The 26,389-nt window shown below is 49.6% G+C and overlaps 9 protein-coding genes across 9 annotated transcripts; 6 read left to right on the forward strand and 3 right to left on the reverse strand.

Annotated features, from left to right (window-relative positions):
* Window positions 1–48: 48 nt before the first annotated feature.
* Window positions 49–1,055, reverse strand: N7473_007624 (uncharacterized protein; the record flags this gene model as incomplete). The annotated part of the gene is made up of 2 exons (XM_057153564.1): window positions 49–504; window positions 573–1,055. 2 exons carry the CDS (start codon window positions 1,053–1,055, stop codon window positions 49–51), a joined length of 939 nt encoding a protein of 312 aa, XP_057007902.1.
* A 100-nt stretch (window positions 1,056–1,155) lies between these two features.
* Window positions 1,156–3,739, forward strand: N7473_007625 (uncharacterized protein; the record flags this gene model as incomplete). The annotated part of the gene is made up of 6 exons (XM_057153565.1): window positions 1,156–1,252; window positions 1,308–1,347; window positions 1,409–1,695; window positions 1,753–2,546; window positions 2,614–3,570; window positions 3,644–3,739. The coding sequence occupies 6 exons, from the start codon at window positions 1,156–1,158 to the stop codon at window positions 3,737–3,739; spliced, it is 2,271 nt and encodes a 756-aa protein (XP_057007903.1).
* Window positions 3,740–4,682: 943 nt separating this feature from the next.
* Window positions 4,683–5,789, forward strand: N7473_007626 (alkene reductase; the record flags this gene model as incomplete). Its single annotated transcript, XM_057153566.1, has 1 exon — window positions 4,683–5,789. One exon carries the CDS (start codon window positions 4,683–4,685, stop codon window positions 5,787–5,789), a length of 1,107 nt encoding a protein of 368 aa, XP_057007904.1.
* A 190-nt stretch (window positions 5,790–5,979) lies between these two features.
* N7473_007627 (putative MFS transporter) lies at window positions 5,980–7,538 on the reverse strand (the record flags this gene model as incomplete). The annotated part of the gene is made up of 2 exons (XM_057153567.1): window positions 5,980–5,991; window positions 6,051–7,538. 2 exons carry the CDS (start codon window positions 7,536–7,538, stop codon window positions 5,980–5,982), a joined length of 1,500 nt encoding a protein of 499 aa, XP_057007905.1.
* Window positions 7,539–15,897: 8,359 nt separating this feature from the next.
* N7473_007628 (acetate uptake transporter family protein) lies at window positions 15,898–16,882 on the forward strand (the record flags this gene model as incomplete). Its single annotated transcript, XM_057153568.1, has 2 exons — window positions 15,898–16,298; window positions 16,393–16,882. The coding sequence occupies 2 exons, from the start codon at window positions 15,898–15,900 to the stop codon at window positions 16,880–16,882; spliced, it is 891 nt and encodes a 296-aa protein (XP_057007906.1).
* A 1,933-nt stretch (window positions 16,883–18,815) lies between these two features.
* N7473_007629 (uncharacterized protein) lies at window positions 18,816–20,969 on the reverse strand (the record flags this gene model as incomplete). Its single annotated transcript, XM_057153569.1, has 14 exons — window positions 18,816–19,122; window positions 19,174–19,265; window positions 19,318–19,441; window positions 19,498–19,588; window positions 19,638–19,745; window positions 19,800–19,851; window positions 19,905–19,958; window positions 20,017–20,176; window positions 20,230–20,300; window positions 20,352–20,405; window positions 20,466–20,547; window positions 20,607–20,686; window positions 20,740–20,817; window positions 20,874–20,969. 14 exons carry the CDS (start codon window positions 20,967–20,969, stop codon window positions 18,816–18,818), a joined length of 1,449 nt encoding a protein of 482 aa, XP_057007907.1.
* Window positions 20,970–22,080: 1,111 nt separating this feature from the next.
* Window positions 22,081–22,693, forward strand: N7473_007630 (FAD-dependent oxidoreductase; the record flags this gene model as incomplete). The annotated part of the gene is made up of 3 exons (XM_057153570.1): window positions 22,081–22,231; window positions 22,260–22,513; window positions 22,565–22,693. The coding sequence occupies 3 exons, from the start codon at window positions 22,081–22,083 to the stop codon at window positions 22,691–22,693; spliced, it is 534 nt and encodes a 177-aa protein (XP_057007908.1).
* A 1,166-nt stretch (window positions 22,694–23,859) lies between these two features.
* Window positions 23,860–24,906, forward strand: N7473_007631 (sterol desaturase family protein; the record flags this gene model as incomplete). The annotated part of the gene is made up of 1 exon (XM_057153571.1): window positions 23,860–24,906. The coding sequence occupies one exon, from the start codon at window positions 23,860–23,862 to the stop codon at window positions 24,904–24,906; it is 1,047 nt and encodes a 348-aa protein (XP_057007909.1).
* Window positions 24,907–25,612: 706 nt separating this feature from the next.
* N7473_007632 (glycoside hydrolase family 11 protein) lies at window positions 25,613–26,331 on the forward strand (the record flags this gene model as incomplete). Its single annotated transcript, XM_057153572.1, has 2 exons — window positions 25,613–25,866; window positions 25,932–26,331. 2 exons carry the CDS (start codon window positions 25,613–25,615, stop codon window positions 26,329–26,331), a joined length of 654 nt encoding a protein of 217 aa, XP_057007910.1.
* Window positions 26,332–26,389: the final 58 nt, after the last annotated feature.

The raw sequence follows: 26,389 nt of genomic DNA on the forward strand, positions 1-26,389 counted from the left end.
TTTGCATCAAAGCTAGAAGTACAAGTTCATCTCACGCTTCTTCTCCTATTATGAAAGCCACTTCCCAAGTGTCTCTCCAAACCAGCTAACGGCCTTCTCCTGTCTCTTCGTCCGGGCATCTGCCTGGCTCTTAATGAATGGAGTGGCCTCTTCGACATACATCTTCTGCTGCTCCAGTTGAGCATTGTGGGTTCGAATCTCCAGCTCACGTTCATGAGGTGTGAGCTTGATCAGGGGCTTGGATGGCTTGAAACCAGCTGGAACGGCCTCACCACCAGGGATCTCAACCTTTGTGCCAGCCACCCCTTCGACGCGAGGAGGCTTGTCGGGATTGAAGAGCGAGGTGAGCGGAGGCGGTTCAATTCCCGCTGCCTTGGCCTCCGCTACTTTCTTTTCATAGTCAAGCATTTGGTGGTACAGCGTGTCGGCGTGCATTTGAATCCGCTCTTCCCTTTCGGGATCGTAATCGAAGGCCGCAGCATAGCCCAGCGCTTGAAGGAATTTCTATACAGAGATCAGCATGTGCTGGGACTATATATATGACGACAAAGTCGACATGGAGGAGTACTTACGGTCTGTGTTTGGAAGCATCGGGAGAAAGTGGCATTCTCCGCCGAGCACATCGTCAACCGGGATTCAATCTGCTTCTTCCAGTTTCCAGTCTGGAAGCAAAAGGCCAAGGCCTCATTTTCCAGAGCACAATTCTCCATCGCTGCTCGCTGCACAGTATCCCCGTGCTCCTTGTACTGTTCAATCACTCGCTCCGCCCCGCGCACTCCCGGAGTGCTGTCGACATTGCTCGGGGGGTTGTAGGTCTTCCACAGATCGGCATAGCGGCCATCCTGGTAGAGAGATGCAGCGGGGACTTTGGGTTTCGATGACTCGCCGGCTTCCTGTGGTTCGGAGGAGTGCGCGGGCGAGGGTGTAGGTGCTGGTTGCTTCAAATCGGGCGCAGGCACATATTGATCAGGCGTCTCCTGCTCGAGGAACTCTCGGAGGCCTGGGTCAAGCTTCTTGACGGGGTCGCTCTTATTGTCACCCCAAAACCAACCCATTGAGAATGTAATATGCGACGACAGAGCGAAAGGCGAAAGGCGTAGGAAGGTGACTTGTTCAGTGGTGCGGAGAAATCGGGACAAAAATGGATCGGCCTCGATGGACCTTCTTGGGGCCGACCGCCGCGGCCATCTTTACTTCTCCAACATCAACACGACGCGTCTATCTCGACGCCGTTCCTCCACAATGGCTTCCAGTATGTGCAAATGAACCCTGAATCTTGATAGATTGGTCTAATAGCTTATTTACAGCGCGAGAGGAGCGGCTGCAAATGCGACAGCGCGGAGCTGGGTACGCGCTTTTACCCCGCGAAATCATAACATAGGAACGTGCAAGCTGATCCGCAGAATAGGACGCATAAGACTAAAGCAATTGATTTCGGCTTTTCTTTCGGAGGCGCTGCAACGGGACCTTCAAATTCAACTGCGCTACCTCTTTTCCCCGAGCCGGTACAACCATCGCAAACCGAGACTGCGCCGCCCGCGACGACGACGACATCACCAGGTTCGCAAACCGATGGCAGGATACGGCGCACACCTGGAAGCGCGCGTAATAGACTACCAGCGCGCCCTTCACCATACGATATACCGGCCGATGATGAGCCTACTCAGCCCCGCAGCAACAAAAGGAGGAAGCTCAGTACGTTGTGACCGATGAAGCTCGAGAGAGACCTTTCTACTAACGCCATCGCGGTAGGCCCACGAAGCCAGAAGTCCAATAACCCTTCGCAACCTCTCATCACCGCCTCAGGAAACATATTCTCAACACTCACGGCCCAGAATGGCAATACAGACGCTCCCTCCAGCAAGAGCGTCGAAGCTCCTGCAACGGAAACCCTCGTGCCGGCAACTCAACCAGAAACAAGTCCTCGGCCAGAGACCTCGATCGATGAGAATAACCGGACGGAAGGGAAGCAGGGCACCAACGGAGTGGAGGTAAACCCAGAGGCTATTTCGGAACCTCCACATGATAGCGAGACAATCCCTGCCGGATCCCGGCCATCCAAGGTGCCACCACGTGAGAAGCGAACTGTTGTCGATCAAGACCAACCCCCCAAGAATACCCAGCAGAAGCGCCGAAAGAGTCGATCACCGCAGCAGGATGAAGTTGCGCCGAAAGAGAACGAGGCACGACTGGCTAAGAGACCGTCAAGGAAGTCGAGTTCGCCAGCTGCACAGAGAGAAAAACATACGAGATCCAAAGACGTACAGAGACGTGGTGATTCCGATGCCACGGAAGCTAGTCAATCCTCGACAGCCGATGCAAGTGCGAATGCAGGCCGGCAAGAGACACAGATTACAAGCCCTAGCACTACGGATGTGGGAATCAGTGCCCAAACAGATTCAAGACCATCGTCTCGAGATGCGGATCTGCCAAAGTCTAAGCGTGTCCGGACTCGCAACGCCAAGAGTAAGAGCTCGCAGTCTGCAGAGAATGTGACTACACAAACGGCAGGTCAAGACCCTGAGGTTGAGACCCGTGACGAGCCGGTGGATGCCACTTCTCAAACAACCTCAAAAAAAGAAACGCACCCGTAGGAGACCTTCTCCTGCCCAGACGTCGCCAGATACAAATGCAGAGGAGCCAACGCCAGAGGCTGAAGCTGAAGAGCCGGATGGTACTGAAACTGCTCAGGCTGATGCTCAACCAAAAAGAAAACGGGTTCGACGCAAACCGTCGCCTACTGGTGACACGGCCAAGGCGAAAGAAGTCAAAGCTCGTCCAGAGGGCCTGTCAGGATCTACTGCGCCTGCAGGCGAGGCATCTACAGCAGCCAAACGCTCACGCCGAGGCAAGAAAAGCGACGCGCAGCCGCAGCCGGAATCGGTTGAACCCGAGCCAGAGCCAGAGGCTGATGTACGTACCGAGACAGAAGCTGGTCCTTCACAATCTCGGCGCGGCAAGTCAAACAAAGGCAAGGGCAAGCAAGCTGCAGAACCGGAGCGGGCACCCTCAGAAGAGCAACCCGACCAGGAACCACAAGAGCCGCGACGGAAGATGAGAGAGCCTCGGGGCGAGACTGTACCTGTCACCGTTCATCGTCTTGCCAATGTTTCTGCCCTTGGTGCAATGTATGCTTCTGCGGAGGGATCTGGTAATGAAAACGAGGAGTCTCCCGATGGCCTCCTATCTCGCCTGAATACCAAACTCCCTAATCGCGGCGGCGTCAATCCGGCCGACGTGTTGGGACAGATTTGTCGCGAGACGTTGGAGAAGACGCTCGAGAAACTCAAGACAGGGATTGAGAACGAAACCAATGCTCAAAAACGTGCTGAATGGTCTCGCAAGCGCAAGGCCGTCGAGGCGTTTGGCTTAGAATTGGATAGTCGTCTCATGGACATGAGCGAGATCCTCGACAACAACTTTGTGCTGGGGATGCAGCTCAGAAAGGCGAAGCGTGATATGATGGATCTGCGGAGTCATCTGTACAAGGTGCGGAAAGAGCGAGAGAGTATAGCTATACAAATGGATGCGGTGCGCGCCAAGCACATCGAGGAGGAGAATGCAAAGACGGTGAGTGTTCTTATCGTCCGATCAATTTAAGGAACTATGCGAAGCTACGTGACAGGACTGACAACAATTGCAGGCTCGCAATACCATCAACAATTCGCTGCACAGTCTCGAAATGGCGCTCGATCGCAGCCAACACCGTGCTGAACCCAGCAGCGAGGTCTCCCCGTAGACCTTGAATTCATGCTTCGCACGGTGGCTGATGATGTGAGTTGTCGGGCCCCTGGTGCACAGGGAGGGCTATTGAACCAGATCCGTGCTTTCAACCACCAACTTGAAGCGACAGCACGGCTCCTGGAGCGGTCGTGATTTGTAATTTGTGAGAGGTTTACTACTGTCTGGAGTCATTTTCGTGATTCGTGATACCGTGATACCAGTTTGAAGCGAGTTAGCGACGGAGCATGGCGTTTTTTTTCTGTTGTACACACGAGTCGGGTACTACGTGTTGGATAATCCGTTTGAAGGTGTTAATGTTGTTGTTGTTGTTACCTATTATTACATTTTGAAGGCTGAGAAATCAATCGACGAGCATCAAAGGCCGAAGTCCGAGTGTGTTTGTACCTAGCTTCTGATATGTCCGTAGGTGATTGGTTCCACCGTATGTAACCTTAATCAGTAACTTAGTTATTCAATTATTAATCCTCAGGGACGATCATCTCTTCTCATTGGATGATTTCGGCCGGGAATACGGCTGGAGGTGATTGTGGATAGCAGCCACATTCAAGATGGAAAGAAGTGGAAGAAAAAATCCAGTCGGCGTTGTACTTGCCGATTCGGAGACTTTCCACGCGTGTTTTATCCACGTTATTCTACGTATCTGAAGCTTCTGATTGCTTGGTACGGCCCAATGCTAACTTTTATGCAGAATCGCCTCATTATAAATCATCGTCGTGGGGCTACTCCGAATAAACCCACGTGTACTAACAGATACCCTTAGACTCCTATATAATAGCGTCAGTCGTCGTTCTCTTCGATAGTATTATTTACTCATTCAATTCAAACATTGGACTTCAATTGGGCTTCTATCGACTCTCCAATCCTATAATTATTATCTCGCAAACCCCACACGAACTATACAAATCCCATCCTCTACAGCAACCACCACCTCCTTCACAATGACCAAGCTTCTCACTCCCCTCCGCGTCGGGCGCATGGAGCTCTCCAACCGCATCGCCATGGCCCCAATGACCCGCTTCCGCGTTAGCGATGACCATGTCCCTCTTCCCCTCGTCAAGGAGCACTACGCCCAGCGCGCCTCCACACCAGGAACCCTCCTCATCACCGAAGCAACCATCATCGCCCCCCAAGCCGGCATGTACCCCAACATCCCCGGTATCTGGAACGACGCCCAAATCGCCGCCTGGAAGGAAGTCACCGACGCTGTCCACGCCAAGGGCTCCTACATCTACATGCAGCTGTGGGCGCTGGGCCGCGTCGCAAGTGCAGACCTCCTCAAGGCTTCCGGATTCGACCTCGTCTCTGCCAGTGATGTCCCCGCATCAAGCGAAGCGCCTGTCCCGCGCCCGCTGACTGAGGAGGAAATCCAGGCTTATATCCAGGACTATGCGCAGGCTGCGCGTAATGCTGTCGCCGCGGGCTTCGACGGTGTCGAGATCCACGGTGCCAATGGATATCTGATTGATCAGTTCATTCAGGATGTTAGCAATAAGCGCACTGATCGTTGGGGTGGTAGCGTTGAGAACCGCGCTCGCTTCGCGATTGAGGTCACCCGCGCTGTCGTTGATGCTATTGGCGCAGACCGAACTGCCATCCGCTTCAGTCCCTTCAGTTCCTTCCAGGGTATGAGGATGCAGGAGCCACAGCCCCAGTTCGCTTATCTGGCGCGTGAGCTGGCTCCACTGAAGCTTGCATATACGCACTTGGTTGAGGGCCGCGTTGATGGTAACGCAGATGTCGAGTCTACCGATGATTTGCAGTTCTTCCTAGATGCTTACAAGGGTGCCGGTCCCCTTGTGATTGCGGGTGGCTATCAGCCAGAGTCGGCTAAGGAGGCGGTTGATCACAAGTATAAGGATCATGATGTCGTTATTGGCTTCGGTCGGCCGTTTACCTCGAACCCGGATCTGCCTTTCCGTATCAAGGAGAATGTGCCTCTTGTGCCGCATAAGCGCGACGTGCTGTATGTTCCTAAGGACCCCAAGGGTTATAATGATTGGGAGTTCAGTGTTGAGTATAAGAAGGCTGTGGAGGCTGCAGCTTGATTTATTAGCGGATTGTCTTGTCGTTTATAGTAATGATTGCATAGCGTTGCGTTTGTTGATAGAATAGATCAAGAATATATGTGTATAGACTTATTCATACTGGAATGCTTTCGAATATGTACATGGATGCCCTCTCCCCAGTAAGCTCTTTCTTGTATACCGCGTTCGTCACTTCGTTGAACATGACGACCTACAACTTGTACTAAAGCGGTAGTTAGCAGGCCATCCATCATCAAACTTATAAATTCATGATTCACTCACCCGGAACTCTCGATTCTCCCGATCCGTCAAATCCAAAAACTCCGAGTTCTGCACATGCATCTCACCCTCATGACACCGATCCCTTCTCCGATTCTCCCAACCATAGTAAACACGCAAAAGCAACACAAACACAATCGCCACCGAGATAGTAGCAACGAGCGCAATCTTCGCAGGGATATAATCAGGCTCATCCTGTGTGCGAAAGGTAAGCGGGCCCAGGATATTACCCAGGCAGAAAGACATGAGCAAGATCGCATTCATGGTGATTTTTTTCGTGTGCCCGGCGACATTGGCACCAGTAATGGAGTACATGAGTGGCAGAGCAGATCCGGTCATTTGTGTGAGGTAATTCCCAGCTAGCTGGGCGGCTTTCATGTCCTTGGGTGAGAATGCGAGGAGACAGCTCCCTAGTAAGCCGCCCATCAGTGCGAGGACTACGGAGAGGCAGCGCTGGTCGTAGCGAGATGCGATATGTGTGACTGTCAGAATGCTGATAATGCTGACGACTCCGTTGGGGACGTTCAAAAGCTCGGTTTCTTTGGTGGTGAAACCGATGTTCTTGATGATTAGCGAGGTAAAGCTGCTGACGGCGGCGTTGGGTACGTCCATGGCCGTCACGACGATAGCGATCAAATAAGTCTGCGGATCTTTGAAAACCTCGATGGATTGGCGCCACTTGAAATGCTTGTTCTCGATACCGGTGCGGTTCTCGCGCAGCCGCTCAATTGCAAGAACTTTCTCGGCGTGTGTCAATTGCGAGGTCATCGGATTGTCGGGAAGGAAGATGAAGATGCAGATACCCACGGCGATTGTGATAAGTCCAAAGATTAGGAACATGATCTGCCATGACTTGAAATGATCGCTCGTATAGAAGAGGAGGCCGTATGCAACTAGGGCGCCCATGATGGACGCCGTACCGGTGCCGAGATACCAAATTCCCATTCGCCGTGGTTGTTCGTTCCTTTTATACCACATGGAAGTGATCAGAATTAAAGCCGGCGCAATGGCGCTCTCAAAGCACCCAAGTAGTACTCGCAGCGTCATTAGCCCGCCAAAGTTCTTTGCCGAGCAGTTGAGAGTTGTCATCAGACCCCATAGCATGACGTTGAAGCCCAGGTACTTCGCAGTAGGCAGTCGCTGCATGAGATAACCAGTCGGTAGCTCGAAGAAGAGATATGTCACGTAGAAAGCTAGGGTGAGATTGGAGAATTGGTTCGTCCGCATGTTGGTGTCGCTGAGTAGGCCCATGACGGACGCATAGTTGATGAGCACCTTGTCGAGGTATTGCAGGTTATACGCTGCCCACATCAACGGCATGATCATCCAATCGATCTTGCGAACAAGCGCCTTCTCGTTAATTTCGACTGCGATACCGGTGTCTTCATCGCGTAGGAACTCGAGGGCTGCATCTGCCTTGCCTTCTGGTAGTGTGCCATTCTTGATGTCCATATCGACCGAGTGTGTGTGGTCTTCCTCGGGGTATCCCATCTTCCAGTTTTCTCATATGATATCCTGAGACTCGCAGATCAAACTTCAAGGTGTCGCCTGCCAAAGTGCCCGGGAATCTTAGTGAAGAAATAGAACTCCCAGCACAAGTCTGGCCCATTTCGACCCCCGGACAACAACCCCCGCACTGAACATATCGAGATAGCGAAGCATTTGAAATGATCATCTGCCGAGCAATACCAATCATTGTAACTGATAACAAAGCCACGATGCCTCATGAAGAAGCTGGATCCTTGCGGTATCATTGATGTGAGGAGTTGCGGGCTGTTCCGCCATGATAGGGAGGTGCACAGACAAGCCGGCCGATCGCTGGCTTCATGGTGGGCTGTGCGTTTGTGCTCGGCAGCAGGAGAGGAGTATCCTGAACAACAAGATAGCAGATCAATTTGATCTGCATGGAATATGACAGGCTCGTCGGCTATGCGGTTAAACCTGATTGGGAAGGTGACGAGGATAGGGGAGATAACTGTGCTGCAGACCCCGCATCCTTGATCAAGATTTGGAGTAAGGGATGGGAAGCTCCAAGATAGGAGGCTCGACATGCTGCGATGCAGGATGGAGAAAGAGGTATATCGGAAAGTTAACCGTCCAACTCGGAGTTTTGCCCGGTGGAAAATGCACATTGTGCTGGCTCCCCGATTAGGCAATAACAGGGGTTGTCTATGTCTTTAAGATCAAACAATCACTCCCCCCCCCCGTCCGATGGCCTAGTTGGTATCCACCATAAATTGGTGAACCGTTGGTGTGCCCTGGAGGATTGGGCAAACAAAAAGAAGAAAACAAAATACAGGGCCAGTGTTGACGCTTCAAGCTCCACGGACGGCCGGGCACACCCCTAGGCGGGGGGAGTTCAATGCTTTTTTTGGAGCTTTTTTTAGCATCACTATTTTTCTAATAAAGATAATTATACTAGACCTTTATAATATATTAGTCTAATTCTTAAATGGCTTTTTTTATCGTGTTCGAGGGTGAAGATGGGGTGTAGTGCGGCACTGGGATGGGATGGCGATGCAGTAACAGGGCGAAGTATATAGGGAAGAAGAAGGTTGGGGCTTCGATTCATGGAAGTGTCGAGTTTATTAGTTTGAAAAAATTGGCGAGGAAACTGCGCGTGGGCGATGTGATGTGGCATTTGGCTCTTGCCATTCTTACGTCGTCGGCAGTGAAGCTTCACTACCCACTGATTGATAAGAGCAAGAGTGGGCAAGTTTACGACTCGAAACATCCACTATCAATGGATAACCAGTTAGTCAATGTACAGTACACCGAAAGATTGGGGTCAAAGAATGAGATTCATACAATGGAAACTCTCGCTCGAGAGGAAGGCATTTTCTATCTTGGACTAGAGCTATTTCCTCAACGTATTGAAAGTACTCAATTTTGGGATGCTTCACCGCATCGCAGTCGTCGCCATTGCTCCACTAGACCGCATCAATGATCACCGTAGGATCCAATCCGGCGGAACACAGATTGGGGTAACAAGGTGATAACATCGTACTGGCTCTAGTGGGGATTGATCAACAGAGATTACTAGTATGGGGCTCACTCCATTTGAATTACCGCACTCTCTAGAACCGAGGTTCGACGCCGGTTATTGGCAGATGGATAGGGCTCGGAAGAGTGTTTGAGACTATAGTCAATTTTCAACGTGTAAATGATGCCAAAATAGAAGGCTAATTGGCGTTAGTTCAGTCTGCAAGTCGTATGTAGCTAGCAAAGAGACGCGAATTCAGGTGGTCGGACTCTGCATTTGTCTGCTTTGACTGGCCAGGATCAGTTTAAGGCACTGCTATTTTGGTCTTGATATGCACCTATCTTCACTTTACATTTGCGGGGAATTTGCATGGATTAATTCGCATATACAATTCCACCGAATGGCAATACTATGTTTACTCTTCCACTCATCCTCTAACAATACACAATATACAGCTTTTAACTCCCCTTCCCCATCTCATTCCTCCTCTTCCCCTCAAACGATCTACTCAATCCCCCCTATTTACACCCTAGTCCTCCAAAGCCGGAGGTCATTTCCATACCTCCAAACGCGGAAATTCTGGGGTTTCCCCGACCCCGACGGATGCGGGCGGGGACCAAGAACCAAGGACCAGACTTGAGCCTTCCAGATGGCAAAGTGGACCCCGAACAACATCATACCCGAACTCTCTTCCGCTCCGCCGAGCCGAAAGCAGCGAGATGGGCTCACCTGGGGGATACGGGGAGCTGAGGCCTTGGCAGTCGGACATTCTAACACCGAAGGAAGCCATTTCGAAGCGTCCCGCGTTCCAAGGGTCGTGGCGGGTGGGTTAGTCTCCAGAATTTCGACTTTGGGGGCGCTGTACGGGGGCGCGTGGGGCTTGGGACTTGGGAATTATTGGCATCATACAATACATAAAGTCTGTGACTAGAGGAGGCCTCCTTCCCCGGAGCCGAGAGAATCCGGTCCCACTGATACTGCTATACGCGGCCAGTCTGTCGCGCTAGCGATGCTGACGTCGACCTAGTACCCTCAGGATTCCAGCGCGAAGGGCAAAAACTTGGGAGTATCGGTGCTTGTAGATTTCGTTGCGTCGTGTCGTTGGTGGGCTCATCCCCCGCACGATCAAGGGTCAGATGAGCAGACTGTGGGGGAGGGTATGTAGTTAGTGGCTTTGAACGTCAGACTGGATGGATCCGATTAGCTTCAAGGAGGGCCAGCATCCACGGTGATTTGTGTCTGGGTAGTAGTCGACCTTCGCTAGTGAGTTCATCTGCCGAAATAGATCAATCATGGCACGATGTATTTGCCCATCATAGCCTCATTGGTGCATCTGCGTGGTCGGGATCGTCTCGGCACAGGGCTGAGGGGGCTTTCCCCGCACAAAATGTTCTTCTTTTTGGGGGGGGGGGGTGAGCTGCAGTGACGGGGGAAGCGGAGTATGTGATCATCGTTGGATATTGGATGTGGTTGGGAAGACTGGTTCACATTCCTGGTTCGTGGAAGCTTGGCCAGTGCGGATTTGCGGATTCGCGCTCTGTGGAGATGGGTCCAAAATTGTTGAATGACGGCGGCTTGCGTGAAGAACTGGTTGAACTAGTTACTCGTTTGAGTTCAATCGATCGATTTTCGAATGGGTGCAACGCTCGGTGATTCTGGTTTATTGAAGATTTGAATTTCAGATCGAAATTCAATCGGGTACCAAAATCAAGGTGTGAGTTCTGCGTTCCATTCTTGCCGCTTCGGAGGGTCGTTTCGACACGTGGAGTAGCGTCATCGAGGCCAGCCATTGTAGTCGCACCTAGAATGATCGCAATTCACTTCTTTCCCCAAGTTCTATTGCGGGGAAATGATCCTTTAGATATGCTTTGACTTCAGAACCCCTCGGTGCCTGAATAAGCGACCGGACAGTCGAGTCAACATAAGGCAAGGCTTGCATGCACTTCGCGTCCTGCAAAGTGCAATAAATCGCTTCGGAGTATTTTCGAGCGAGACGCAAGGATACCGGTCCGAGCAGCCTAAATACCGTAATAATAAGTAGGCAAGAAATTCACAAAGATGCTACAGTACTATGACTTATAGACATGATTGTCTCAAATAACCTAGACCTGCCTAAAGTACAAATGTATCCCGGACAAGGCTCTGAAACCATCCCGACACACGTCCAAAATTGCTCAACACGGTTGTCCATGCTCACAAACAGTCTAGTACAGTAAATAGCAAACTAGTAAAAACAAAGCACGGAGTACTCCGTACAAAAACTCATGCCAAGCCTCCCCCCGAAATTGATACATGCCTCGCTGGCATCTAATTTTCTGGGCAAGCCACCGGCGCTGGATGGCTGGTCTCGCCTAGACTTGTGGTGTGGTGTACATGTCTATTTCAACTGCTGACCCCCAGTCCAGCCAGTCCCGCACGCCACGAAATGCATGCATCAACTTGGTGTGGATGAAACTCCGTCAATCAGCGCGCCCAGATCGACTATACCCCGGGCCAAGGGATTAGGCAGCGTGTGGTGATTGCGCCCCAAGTGCTTGTACCGTACAGCATGTCGTGATGCGGACTGGTTCCCAGGATAATGGATAGGCCGAGGGGGTGAAGGGCTGGACTGCGTGCTGCGCGAAGGAGTCTTTCGGGGATCACTTTGTGATTGTTGTTTAGTTTTACTGACTTGTTCGTTTTGCATTCTATTATTATCGAATGTTGCAGGTGTGGCCTGCACTATTGAGAGGGCGGAATTGGATGGCTTCAAGAGGTCAGGGTCTTTCGTTCTCGTTCGAGAGAATTTTGGTGTCATTTTTCTGACTCTTCACATATTTTATAGGCTTATTTTGCCGATTTGGTTCTACCCATGATTAGGTTTCGCGCAATAATGGATAAAGTCCATCGTGCTTGCGCTTCCAACACTGCCCGTGTGGCCGAATATTTCGGACACACGGACACGGGACTCATCCCGAACGAACTCCTCTGTAAAAGGTATAAACGTACAAAAAAAAAGACCCATTGCGAGCCTCGTTCCGCCTTCGCCCCGTCAGCCCATATAAGCTTCGGAAAGAAAACAACGATGAACCCCTTAGACATGCATGGACAACCGTAAATCTGACTGTGACCGACTGAGTCGATCTGATACGCGAGCCGTCGGAGACCAAATGGGGCCTAACTTTTTAACGCGGGCCGAATCCGAAGCGTTGCTGCGACAGCAAAGTCCACCGTGTCCACCAGAGTCCACCATGTGGCTCCAGGGCGGAAGACTCTTGACTCTTGAGCTTTGAGGTTTTTTCTTTCTTGGCGTGGCTTTTGTGGAGTCAGCCGTGGCACGTCGAAGCCTTCAAAGGTCTAGTTCCCACTTTAGTGAGGATGCGCGGCTGAACCCGCATAACTAGTGAGAAATGAGAATCACTTTGTGACTTCTCCCCACAGCGAAAATTTTCAAGTGTAACATAAGAGGAGTGGAAAAAACAAACAAACATAAGCTGTGTCCCACGCTGCCTAGCCTGTACATGGCTTAGTCTCGGCCCCCGTCTGCCAATGCCAGGCCGATCTCAGATTCCGCGTGCAGGGAAGAAGGAAGCTGTCCCCGCCTGGGCCGGACAGATGGCCTGGCAAGGTCTAGCGGCGGTCGCGGGTGTGGTGCGACACGGCCGACGCAAAAGTCTAATTAGGTTTGAATCAAAGCTCGGTCCTCGGACGCGCTGCTCCTGGTTTGTGCATCGTGTCTTTTCTTGTCTAAGAGAATGACAGGATGGGACTCGGTTAATGTCAATCAACGGGCGGCAATCATGCTTGGTTTAATGATGATAGACTGGCACAGCCCGGCGGTAGAGGGGCCGGGACGTTAAAGTGTCCGTTTCTCCACGCGTCTGGAATGGATTTAACGTTTGTTGGCATGATTGACATGATTGACATGGGTTTGTTATGAAATTCGTTGAGTTGGTGTGATATTAGTGTCTGCTCCGTGCCTCATATGACCCGACCAGACTCAAAAAAGGGGCAAAGGGGGTCGACTAGCTGCTGTACTGCACTCCATACAGTAGTACTTCGTACAAGTAGGAGGGGCTGATCTAGGCTGGTCCGTGTTGGTTGCATGAAGTGTCCACTCAAGTAGAGACACACAAACAACACTACAATCACTTTGGAGTGGTGTCGGAGTCACGAGAATCACGAATCCATACTAGCAAGTTGACTAAGAGCTGACCCTTTCGTTGCGACGAGGCCATTGTTGCGCTTTGATAGGTTTGTGTTTGATCATCATCAATCATTATTGGTGCGTAATTGGGGTTGGACTGCTTTAGCCTGCCAAGCACCCCATATTAGCCGGCGGATCGCTTTTTGTTTTGCACTTGGTTCTCTCGAGTTCCACAAATTGCTTCCTTGGGGCTAGAAGTTTTCGGGACTAAGTCAGAAATGAATAATGATCTGGTGCTGAGCCCCAGAACACGAGCATAGATCACGCTTGCAATAAATGGTTTGGTATTCTCAGCCTTCCAGGCTGTCAATAATAAGCTAATGACAGATGCAGTTATTGAATAGAGACTTGTTACATTTGTAATCTGGCGAACTAGTTGTACTTTCCGTAATTAGTACAGTAATGATCGTCGCAATGATAACAATCATATCATTGACTATGTAGTCGGGGGTTAACTAGTTTCTCTTTCTATTGTCTTGACTACAGAGCACACTGTACAATATTGCTCACGTTCATCTTCTCGAAGGAATGATACCAGTCCCCGCTTGCATCAACAAGCATCTCCCCACCAAGGTGGCCGAACAGACCTGGCGTTCAAATAGAAGATTGCAACAAACTCGTGGTGAGGGTATACGACTAATTCTTCTAGCCCATCCTCTTCCTTTGAATCCCCAGAATTAGAAATAATCTCCACTAATTATTGTCCTCCGAGGCTGCCGGACGAAAGGCAAAATTACCAGATGAGTGTGGTAATTACCGAAAACGAGACTGGGCGAATCACGAGCAAAAGACCCCGGGGACCCACTTCCTTCACGAAGCCTTGGGAGGCTGATGGCGCTGGCCACAGTGGGTATGTACAGTAGTTGTAGAAAAGAGAGAACAACAATAAAGAAGAGAAGAAAAGAGAAGAGGCAAAATTGCAATTGGAAATTTGTAAGAATTAGACTGGAATTACAGAACATTGGTGTTGTGGACTTGAAACTGACGATCCTGTAGCTATGATGTATACCAAGTTGTTGTGAACTGGCAAGTCGATCTCACAAACTCTACTTTGATCATCCGGTTCCAGGTACTTGTGCGTTCATCAGGAAGAAACACGTACAGAGACAATAGTGATCTCTGATTGCTTGCTGCACACGGCAAAACTGGATTCACCTTAGTCAATTGGCTACTGGTTTTTCTGCCAATTAAAACAAACTGCTGTGTGTGTCTGGCAGACAAAGGATGAACGAAGCAAGCCGGGTCCCCGGATGTTGCCCCCACTTCTTTTTGGACCTTTCCCCGGGCTTCTGTTACCATTTCTTGCCATTCCTCCCTCGTTTCATGGTTTCCTTAACTCCGTAGCCAATTAGATCAGGTGGTTGTACGCCCAGGGCCATCCTGTACTGTACAGCCTCTACGTCAGATATCATCCCCCTCAAAGGCTCAAAGGCTAAGGATAATTTCATGGGAGATGTATTATTCTTGCCATTGACTATTCAGTAGTCAACCCAGAGTAATTGGAAAACTAGGGAGACAGTATGTTGTAGATTGTACATAGGAATGTGTGTGTGTGACCACTCCCGGTCGTATGTACAGGCTAATAATAATGGCTGGAATGGCCGATGCACAATTATCCATTTACTAACTAACTAATCCCTGCTCCGCTATCCCGTCTTCTGTCGTGAGCCCATGCTCCCATGCACCGAGAGGTCCTGGAACGCCAGCAAGGAGATTGCAATTGAACAAAGCGCCGTGCATTCTACCGTAGTCGACTCGGTATAGTCTACCTACTATGTGGTCAGTGAAACATTATATAGTTAGTAAGAGAACCCAGCTCCCGCTGACTGCATTTTGACCAGGAAAACCCACAATCTGTTTTCTCTTTGCCTCCGTTCATTTCCCCAATTTTCCTTGCGTCTAACTATTATTATTTCTCCCTCGTCCTCCCCAATTTTTTTTATCTGTCCTCGAGTGTTCAGAGTGTCCACTTTTTGATTCCCACTCATCTTTTTCCACCTCAATTAACCTCCGTTAGCGTCAGTGGGACTGGTCCTGCGGCTGCACATCATTGCGATTTATTGAAACACCCAAGTCGAGCGGGTAAGTTGGCCAGTGGAAAGAACTCCACTTTTTCCTTTCTGCTTTGGAAATTCTTCTTTTTTTTGCCATTCATTTTTCCCCCAATTATTATTATTGTTATTATTTCCTTTCGTCCAAGAGGGTTTCGCTGTTTGGCCGGCTGAGCGGGTTAGTGACCAGCTCCGAGGTCTACAGCCGAAAAAAGCTGAGTTCCCCGTTCCCCGTTTCTTCCCCAATCATCTTGGGACTTTGGGTCAACTGGGACTGGGCCTGGGTCAACTTGGAGCAACGATTTGCAGTTTGCGAGAGGAATTATTATTCCATTATTCCCAGCCCAGACTCGGTCTGCTCCACGGATATAATACCTCCGGTTGCACCTCCCCTCCAGTTTCTCTTCCTTTTTGTCCTCCCCCTCTCCTCCTCCTCTTCTCCATCTCCATCAATCCTATCCAGCAGTGCTGTGTGGCTTTTGATTTGATCGCTTCTTTGTATAACTGTGTTATACTTCTTTCCATTGTTCAGCGAGCTGAACTCCCCTATTTTTGTTGTCATACCTTTTTATAAAAACCTCACCCTAATTATCAATTGTTCGTCGGTGATCCCAGTGATTCGCGATCAACATGTCTTCTACCGAAGTCACCAACAACGGAGCTCTTGAGAAGGACGTCGGCACCGCGCCCGTCGCTGCCGACAATGGAGCTCCCGTCCGCCCGCAGATGTCGGCCGAGGAGCACGAAGTTGCTCGCGCCGCTGCGCGCTTCGGATATGGGCCCTTGGCCCAGGTCAACACCGAGGACGCTCGCCTCCGTCCCTTCGGTGGTGAGTTCCAGCCCGGTCTGTACAAGTCTGTCGAGAACCGCAAGTTCGCCAACCCGGCTCCTCTCGGCCTGTGCGCTTTCGCTCTCACCACTTTCGTCCTGAGTGCCATCAACATGGGCACTCGTGGTCTTACTGCTCCCAACATTATCGTCGGTCTCGCTTTCGGTTATGGTGGTCTCGTCCAGCTGTTGGCTGGTATGTGGTAAGTTTGTCGCAACCCTGTGCGATTGGCCTTCGTCCAATTCAAAAATTCGTATCGTATATCGCGCGCGCATTGCTAACCCGTTTCGCACCAGGGAAATGGCTGTCGGGAACACTTTTGGTGCCACTGCTCTGTCCTCGTACGGTGGTTTCTGGATTGCCTTCGCTATTGTCCTGACTCCCGGTGGCTTCGAAATCGTGTCTTCGCTCGAGAAGGATGGTGGTCCCGACTTCTTCTATGACTCGATGGGTCTGTTCTTGATGGGCTGGTTCATCTTCACCACCATCCTGCTGTTCTGCACCTTCCGCTCGACCGTTGCCTTCTTCCTGCTATTCTTCTTCCTGGACATCACCTTCCTGCTGCTGGGTATTGGCTACCTGGTTCGCACTGATGGCGCCCCCACCACCTCCATCATCAAGGCTGGTGGTTTCTTCGGCTTCCTGGCTGCGTTCGCCGCTTGGTACAACGCTCTCGCCGGTCTGGTCGATAACAGCAACAGCTTCTTCATCATTCCCGTTGCTCACTTCCCATGGTCCCCCACTGGCCGTACCCGCCGTGGCAAGACCGAGCGTGAGCTCGCATAAACGTTGGATGTTGAATGTTGAGTATCGGAGATGTGCGCGTTTGGGTCGCGTGTAATGTGATGATATACCCCCTCCATGCTTGTACCATCCTAGCCACGGTAAGAAAGAGAGAAGAGCTGAGAATTGGGATCTTAGGTGCAGGTCTGTTGACGCGTTTGTTCGTTGTCGGTTTGACAGCTTCGAGATATAGTCCTCGTCTCTTTTTTCTCCTTGTCCATGGCTTGGAGTCTTTGTTTTCGTTCGGTCGGTCTGGTTTGATCGGTCGGGTGGAGGCAGTTGCACAAAATGTCCGTATCTTCGTCGAGGCGTCCTTGGATGTTGCTTCGCGAGGGTGCGGATTTATATGGGGAGGTGAAGGATCTTTGGTGGTCCCACCCTCTCCTATTTCCTTGTTGTATTTAGTCTCCTTGCCTGTGAATTGCGTACTTAGTTAATAATCCACTGATGTTATGATAATGATTGTTCTTGGTCTTGTATAAACATACCTCGAAGTTTGATCTGATACTGAGCAGCGTATGCTTGTCTCCAGTGCATGGTGTGTTCGAGGTCGAGGAGTCTGAGTGATGATCAATTGAATGCTCGTGTTGACACTGTGGCGTAAAAAGGTTGAGGGACTTGATGGAAGGTATGGTGGATGAGTGAGGGAAGTGGCGTGGTTGAGGTTAGATTGGAGTGAAGAGTGAAGATTGGCTGTATCCAAATGACTGCAGGCATGCTATTGTCGACTTGCATATTTGTGAGGTGATCTAGATGGTTAGTGGAAACGTGATATGTATATTCGACAGTAAATGTGCACAAACAGGCGATGCAAACAAGCATCAGTACGTGAACCCGAGGCCTGTCCGAACTCTTGACGTCTGGTCTGATAGCATTAATCAGGCCGTAACTGCCACCATATATACTCCTCCAGTCGCTGAAAAGACCATATTTTGAGGCCGCTCAGGCTCATCAAAGTGGGGAATCAAAGTCCATATTAGTAGAAGATGTTTCAACGACTAAAGCAAATAGTCCGAGGCTTCGCAAGTGAAGATCGAGGGGAAGTAATTTCCCATGAGCCAAAGGTTAATCATCTCTATTTTTCAGTCATCAAAGGAAGCGGACGTAAATAGGAGAGGGGAGAGGGCATACCTAAGTGGGCCACTAATTACCCGGGCCTTTCTTTCTGGATTTGGTGGTTAGTGAAAACCTACCACGGGGAATCACGTTCTCAAATGAAAACGAGGAATTGGCAGCAGCGTCAGAGTAGAAAAAAAATGCAGAGAAAAGGGGAATGAGCAGTTATTTAGCTCCCTCCCTAAGACTAGACTGAAACTGCTTCGTGAGTTAGTTGCTTGTTGCTGCCCGAGCGATCACCGAGATCCACCCGGTGCAAACTCGGGCCATGCTCGGCCACCATACTGTAGACTGAAAGCTGGTGGTTGCTCGGCCTGCCGGGACAGCGCGTGCCGAGCGGAGCTGTTTGGCTGCTGCGTGTTTCATTCGCTGCTTGTCATACTGCAATGGGCAGGTGGTAAAATACATGCAGAATCACACAGGAGCTGGGCCCCTGATTATTATAATTGAAAGCTATATGCGCCCTTGGTTGGCGACCGGACCAAAGGATGTTTGTCCGGAATTTCCTACGGTCTTTTAGTGGAAGTCAAGAAAGAGCCGGAGATGATTATACCCGCGATAGCAATGTGAATTTTTGCGCTTCGGGATTTCCGAGGGGGTTCGAATTCAGTTGAAAGTTTATTTAAGTAGGAGCTATAGAGAAATGATGTAGGGTTTGGTAACCGAGGGCCCTGGACTCTGGAGAATCCGGATTTGGGGAAAGCATCTATTTTAGGTGCTGATGGTATTTTCTCTGTGATAGCACGAATGCCTATGATCCACCGTTATTCAAGCCTTGGAAGAGAAATGACACTAAATCATCTCTACCGAAAACCATTGATCAATTCCTGTCCACGGAGATCTCACTTTCTTCTTCAGCCCCCTCAGCTTTCCCTTTGCCCTTCTCCTGCCACTTAAATATAACGGCGATGCTGATAAACAGACTGGCTGCCAGAAGCGAGAGTCCAAGATATACCTTCGCACCAATGCGCCAATGGGGAGCTTCCGAGGCCGGGAACGCAGCAATAGGCAGGAATGCGCTAAAGAGGTATGAGAAGAGAGTACCCGTTGCGAAGAGAACCGTTCGGACTTGAGGCTCCTTCTCGAGATGTGCTGCTGCCCAGGCGCAAAGGAGCATGGTTGATACACTGCACACATTAGCTTCCGGAGATCTTTATGGTGAGATTCGGATCACTCACGCCCCCATGTAGTTCATGTACCATCCAGCCATGTAGAGATGTTCGTTACTAGGACGAATGATTAGGATGATGAGGGATGTGACGTTGATGACCTGTAGTTGTCGTCAGCTTAGAAGGCATGTTACACTAGGGTCCATGGCATACCGAGTGAAGAAGCAAAAATGGGAGTCTGACACCCAAGTAATCGCTGAAGCCGCTGAATAGTAGCTCTGCGACGAGTTGTATAGCCTGACCTGCGATTGGCAGGTAGTTGAGCATAGCGACTGAGCTTCAGGAATGGTTAGTTACTGAGATACTGTATTGTGTGTCAAAGATAAATCTCACTATCTTTTGGTTCCGTCTGCATTCTTCAGAGATTTCAGCCATAGATTGAAATAATTTGAAGGCGTTTGGTTGGTGCCAATGGACCAGGCGACTGTTTCATTTGTTATTTTGATTTCAAAAGACTGCTGGAAGAGACTTACGCGCAAACATCCAGACGTGCCAGAATTTGAAAGCACGCAGGAATGTCCTTGGAGTAATGCCGATCTGGGGATTCCGACCGATTCGTCTATTGCGCGCCCTGGCAATCTCTGATGAGAGTCTGTCAGCAACCTTTATCTTCCCTTCATCGAAGGTTAAATTACCAATATCTCGAGGCCTAAGGTAGAATTTGGAAAGTGGATTCTGTCGTTCGGGCTAAATATATTGTATCAGTAGACGTCTCATCGTATCAAAGATGGCATACATACAAAGCCTGGTAGAAGGATGAAAGCGATCAAGGCGACAAAGATCGTGCAAATTCCCTAATCCGTCAGACTGAAGCTTAAATATGAGGATGTGATGCGGATTGATCAAGCTCACATTGATAATGAAGGCCCATCGCCAACCGCTGCGGCCGAGCGAGCCCTCAAGGTTGGTCGAAAGTGCACCTTGCATAGCTCCGGAAAGCATTGCGCCGACCGGCTGTGCGATATTATACAAACTCATTCGGAGAGCCATTTCATGCGGCATGTACCATTGACTAGATTGCTTTAGTGGGCTAAATTCAATATTATACCTGGCCTGAGTGCTTACCTGATGATTGTAAAATAACCTGGCCATGTTGCGCCTTCGAAGAAGCCGATAAGAAAACGGAGTCCGTAGACCTAGAGGCAGATCGGTCAGCCAGATTCAAGAATCGTACTCTACAGACTGACCTGTTTAGCGTTTGTGACCGTTGACAAGCAGCAAGTCAATATCCCCCACATCACCTGTTATGTATCACTGTTAGAGACAAGTTTCTGTGGATTTGTATATCAACCATATCTCACCTCACATGTAGGTAACCATTTAGATGGACCAATATGGGAGATAAGAACACATGAAGGGTAGAGCATTATCATGTATCCGATGCTATCCAAGACCAAGTCAGCGAAGCTCTGAGAGGGCCCGATGGGATAGAGAAAGCATACTTGAAGTATGTAGTGAAGTAATTCAGCTCATTTCCATATAGTTTTAGATCTGTCTGCATTCCCGAGACGTATGCATTGCTCTAAAAAATCTGTTAAAATCCAGGTTCATCGCGTGCATCGATGCTTTACTTACAATATTTGTTTGATCCAGGTACTTGAATGCATAGCCCAAGAACCCGATGGTCAAGAAGAATAGATCCAAACGCCATACCTTGGAATAGAATCAGAATGAATTAAAATCAAATAGCCAAAGAACGAAGCACATACCAAAGCTCTCTCATCTTTTGGGTCGATGTCAATATCATCGAGACGACCAACGGTGTTCTCTGGGACCTTGGTGTCAACGGGCGCTTGACTACTCATTTTCCTTGTGTTTGAAGTATTTTTACCATCTAGCAAGGCTTCGAAAGCTTCGTAGCAGGCATATAAGTTGAAATCAACTCGAAGAGTTGTTATGTAGAACTGATGGCATCAGCGGGGTTCCAGAAGGCGTGTGCTACGGTGCTACTACGGAGCTCATTTAGTTCCGACACATGGGCATGCCCAACCAACCGGGTATTTTGAGTAACTTAGTAAATTAATGCCAACTGAAGCTAAGCTCATTAGTTAGAAAACTGCATCTGCAGATGATAAATGCACTCTCGCTTTCTTGCGCCGACCCAGAGACACATATGATAGGAAAAGAGTTATCACGCCATCAACGCTTGTATGGCAGTATGGCAGATAAGCCCACAGCCTACACGTACTTTTAAACATTTGAGCAATAAAGACCCACTATGGGGTAATTGACATTGTCTTATAAGTATGTAGATCTCGGACACTGGCCGATCGTGTGGGGTTTGTGTTAGTGTCGTGATCATGAGAATAGCACTTCTGTGGCGCCCGAGACTGGGAGCCTTGCAAAGGATCAAGGTGCTTCTCAATCCGTATAAGGACCCAAATCGTCTCTCCTCTTACTGTGTAGGGAAGTTTCAAAAGACTCAATAAGTGAATTTATCACTCGATACAATCCCGACCACCTTTTTATCGTCAAGAGATGGTGAGAGCCACATTACTGATCACATATAATAGTGAAACGGCGAATCCACAATTCGGACAATATTGTGGAGTTTAGACATCTTCTGAGTATCCCGCTGCTTGTGAAACTCTAAGATGCCATGAAAAGGGCGCTGGACTTGGGAAGCGTCTGAGACATATTCCAGGACTTTGTGAGAGCTCACCAAGCCTAAGTAAGACTAAGAATTCAGTGTATCGGATCAGAACACAAAACGTCATAATTCAATAGTAGTGGAAGTATTATCACCGTGAGTTGGCTCGATACTGCTTGCAGTGTTTCAATTGCGACTGCCTGTGGAACTTGACTTTATCATGAGCAAAATGTGCGCCTCCCACCTTGAACTCTCCCCAACACACCATCCTGAGTCCACAGATTGCTATCGTTGGCGCCGGCCCTTCTGGCCTTGCTCTTGCCGGAATGCTCGAGAGACAGGGAATCTCTTATGTCGTCTATGAGCGCAGTGCGGAAGACACTCCTCCCCGCGGGGAATGCTTGGATATTCATCGCAGCAGCGGCCAGGATGCCTTGAAGGAAGCCGGGTGTTTCGAAGAATCAAGAAATATGCCAGGTATGGCTATGCTACAATTCACACTCAGTATGGGACTCTCAGGGCAACAAACTCTTCACTTTCGGAGAAGGTCGAGATCCGCCGGAGATAGACCGAGCGCAATTGAAGCAGACACTCTTGTCGGTGATCCCAGATGGGAAAGTGCGTTGGTCAACAGGAGTGGACTCCGCCAACAGAGATGGAGAAGGCAAAATTGTCCTGAGTTTAGCGAACGGGTCAAATGAATCTGGGTTCAACCTTGTAGTGGGAGCGGATGGAGCTTGGACCAAAATCCGGCATTTGGTATGCTAAGTTAGTAGTCATACAGACCATGAGGAAGCTGACGTCTTCCAGGTAACATTTTCGGAGTCGAAATACTCAGGCATGCTTCTTCTCACGCTTTTCATCCTACCTTCCAACGAGTTTTACCCGACTTTAGAAGAGATAGCGGGACAAGGACCCCTGATGATCCCCGGTCGATGAAAAATGGTCTGGGTTCAACGCCAGGGAGATGGCCACTATCGAATGCATTTTGGAAGGAAGGGGCCTGCTGATTTTTCAGTTAGCGAAGGATTCGACTTGTCTGTTGAGAATGCTGTCAAAAGACGTCTCCTCAGAGATGAACAATTCGGTGGCCATACTTCACAAGTCAAAGCGATGATAGAGGCAGCGACCGGGCCATTCTGTAGCTGGCCATTGTACTACTTTCCTCCGGAAGATCTCAGCTAGGACTCTACTTCTGATGTCACTTTGATAGGAGATGCTGCCCATGTTACGCCACCCTTTGTCGGTGATGGGGTTAACTGTGCTATGCGTGACTCTCTCGTCCTATCGCGGATGCTGAAAGAATTCGATATCACTCAATAGGCTATCGCGAGATACGAGGAAGACATGTTCCCGTATGCGGGCGATGTGATCACAAGAAGTGTTTCCACAGGGGAACTAAGTTTTGAGAAGGATAGCCCAAGAGGCTTTATGGAGATGATGGCATCTGACAACCCCTTGGTCAAGATAAGCCTTGACTACTGAGCGAGGAGTGGGTGGGAGAGATTGAGTTAGCTTGCCGATATCTCACTCATCAACCTAATGGACTCATAGCCAGATCTAATAGATATTGCTTGAAGCCAGGATATGATAAGCGAAGTTTGTATTATGACAAGTGCCCAGTGAGTTTTAGCCTCGGCTTGGTTCTTCATCTGGGCTTCGGCAGCGATCACCGAGTCTTCAATTCTCCAACATTTATAATCAAGGCTCCCGATAAGAACTTTCCATCGCCTGATGAAAGCAGTTTATAACCCATAAACTCGGCATTATCACATTTGATCAAACTACCCCAGGCCAATTTTTGGTGCTTAAGGCACCCCACCACTGTAGAAGCAGGGTGTCTAATCATAACCGGTGATGATCGCCCCCACCATCCACCCAAACTATTCCCTTCTGGGCATCCATTGCGAAGGCTCCAGTCAGTGATGGCGTTGCCCAGTCGTAGTAAGATCAAACACGTGGGAGACTGTAAATGATAAAAAAAACATCATATATCAGCCTCGGTTTCGGTGATCTTGTGAAGATCTACATTGTCCAGATAAAATGGCTCTCCGCCGCAAGTCACGCTTGGGGTCCTCAAGGTACCTCCTAACGAGCAACGCACTATGAGTACCCAACCGAATACGAAGGAGTCGATGAAATCCACTTGGCGTCGATGGGATCGAAGCCAGTGGAAATTCCCCCACAAAATCTTCGAACGCGCCAACGTCTACCACATCGATCTTGACCGAGAGGTTCCAGTTCATTCAAAGGAAGATAAAGTGCCCTACGTTTCTGACTGGTCGATGAACACTTGGGTTATCGTCCACGCGGGCATTCCACTACTCCTCCATCAACTATACGTGTACCTTACTGGGGAAAACTTCGGGCCAATCGTCGCATTCGGTTTTTACTACTATGCGTCAAGGGTATTCACGACTAGGGAGCTGCGCAACATGAAAGAGTTGGGACACAAATATGGGTTCCTGGACGGGGATAAGCATGAGCGAGATGGTGTGCCTGATGAGGGTGTCTCCAAGGCCCTGACATCAGTCATGCTTGCGGGCTTAGTGCGCCCATTGATGACGGTTTACCTTACCTATCAGACGAGCAAAGCGCCTATATCATTAAGCTGGCAATCACTTCCTCTGGAGGTCAGCTTATATGGTATCGTTCTCGACTTCTGGTTCTACTGGTACCATCGCATCATGCACGACGTCAACGGACTATGGAAATATCATCGTACACACCACTTGACGAAGCATCCGAATCCCTTGCTCACAATCTACGCTGACTCGGAGCAAGAATTCTTCGATATCGCGGGTATTCCCATCATGACCTATCTTACGATGAAGTTCTTGGGACTCCCAATGGGCTTCTACGAATGGCACATTTGCCAACTATACGTCATGTTCGCGGAGTTGGCAGGGCACAGTGGTCTCCGTCTTCATGCGTCGCCACCAAACCCTCTCACCTGGCTCATGAGGATTTTCCACGCGGAGCTTGTTATTGAAGATCATGATCTTCATCATCGCAAAGGTTGGAGGAAGAGCCATAATTATGGCAAGCAAACGCGCGTGTGGGACCGAGTGTTCGGCACCTGCAGTGATCGAATCGAGAGCGTAAGCGAGAATGTCGACTATGAGAATACGATTTGGATGTCACTCTATTAGAAGATGCCGGCTGTAGATTAGGTTGTTTTCGACCTTGGGGGTGACCGGCAAAATGATAGATGATTAGATTAGCCATGAGCAACACATATGAATTGTTTTACATACTCTCTCTGCGTCACACAAGTCGCAATAATAATGATGATGGCGCACGGAGATAGTTTGCGGCTGTGTCCGCTAATACAAGCCTGGGGATCCACCTTGGCAGGGAAGAAGCCTTACATTAGTGGGTTCCCCCAGTCCCCCCGCATTTTGGCGAAGGCTTACGGCTGAATTCTGCAGCAATATCCTTCAGGCTTTATTATAGTTTAGGCAATTCGGCTCGGTTAGAAGCTGGGGAAACCCTCCCTACTCCATATTAAGGTTCTTCAGGCGATTCGCGTCGGAGACATGCCCGTTTTGAGCCGGAAGGGATTGGTGGGACTCCAATTTGCGCCAGTGTTTGAAATGGTGTCTCCGAGAATGGTGGAACTTCTAGTGTCGCATCTTTACCCCGATGTGAAATCCAGACACAACTAGTTATTTTAGCATAATAGGGGCCCGGTTAAATGAAATTAAGGGATGGTGAAGGTTTGACAACTGAGTGGATTTTATCCCAAGTCGCGAATATAAACATCAAAGGTCTCGCCAGTCCAATGCCATTCTTCCTCCATCAAACTTTCTTCGTTAGCCTTCCATAATCCACAGTCTACGTCACAGAGCATCCATCATGGTCTCCTTCACCCAGCTTTTCCTGGCTGCGTCCACCATCGTGGGTGCCTTCGCTGTTCCCGGCGAATGGAACAAGCGCCAAACGATCACCACCAGCCAGACTGGTACCAACAACGGCTACTACTACTCTTTCTGGACCAACGGTGGTGGTACCGTCGACTACACCAACGGTGCCAATGGCCAGTACAGCGTCTCCTGGAAGAATTGCGGTGATTTCACCTCCGGCAAGGGCTGGAGCACTGGAAGCGCCCGGTAAGATGTTCTGCTCGCGATTCAAGATTTGCTCGCTGTCTAACAAATTGTCTCCTTCATTTCAGGAACATTAACTTCTCCGGATCCTTCAACCCTTCGGGCAATGCTTATCTCGCCATTTACGGCTGGACTACTAGCCCACTCGTCGAGTACTACATCCTGGAGGACTACGGTACCTACAACCCGGGCCCCAGTATGACCTACAAGGGTACTGTTACCAGTGACGGTGCCACCTACGATATCTATGAGCACCAGCAGGTCAACCAGCCCTCCATCCAAGGCACTGCGACCTTCAACCAGTACTGGTCCATCCGCCGCAGCAAGCGCTCCAGTGGTACCGTGACCACTTCCAACCACTTCAATGCTTGGGCCTCGCATGGAATGAACCTGGGTAGCCACAACTACCAGATTGTCTCTACTGAGGGTTACCAGAGCAGCGGCTCTTCTTCCATCACTGTTTCTTAAGCATGATGCATTGGTCGAGATTTTGGGGTGACGGTTGTTATATGTGTTGGGGGAAGTC

This window comes from Penicillium subrubescens, assembly GCF_028828155.1.
Source record: "Penicillium subrubescens strain IBT 31985 chromosome Unknown utg000005l_segment0_segment0, whole genome shotgun sequence".
Classification (NCBI taxonomy): domain Eukaryota; kingdom Fungi; phylum Ascomycota; class Eurotiomycetes; order Eurotiales; family Aspergillaceae; genus Penicillium; species Penicillium subrubescens.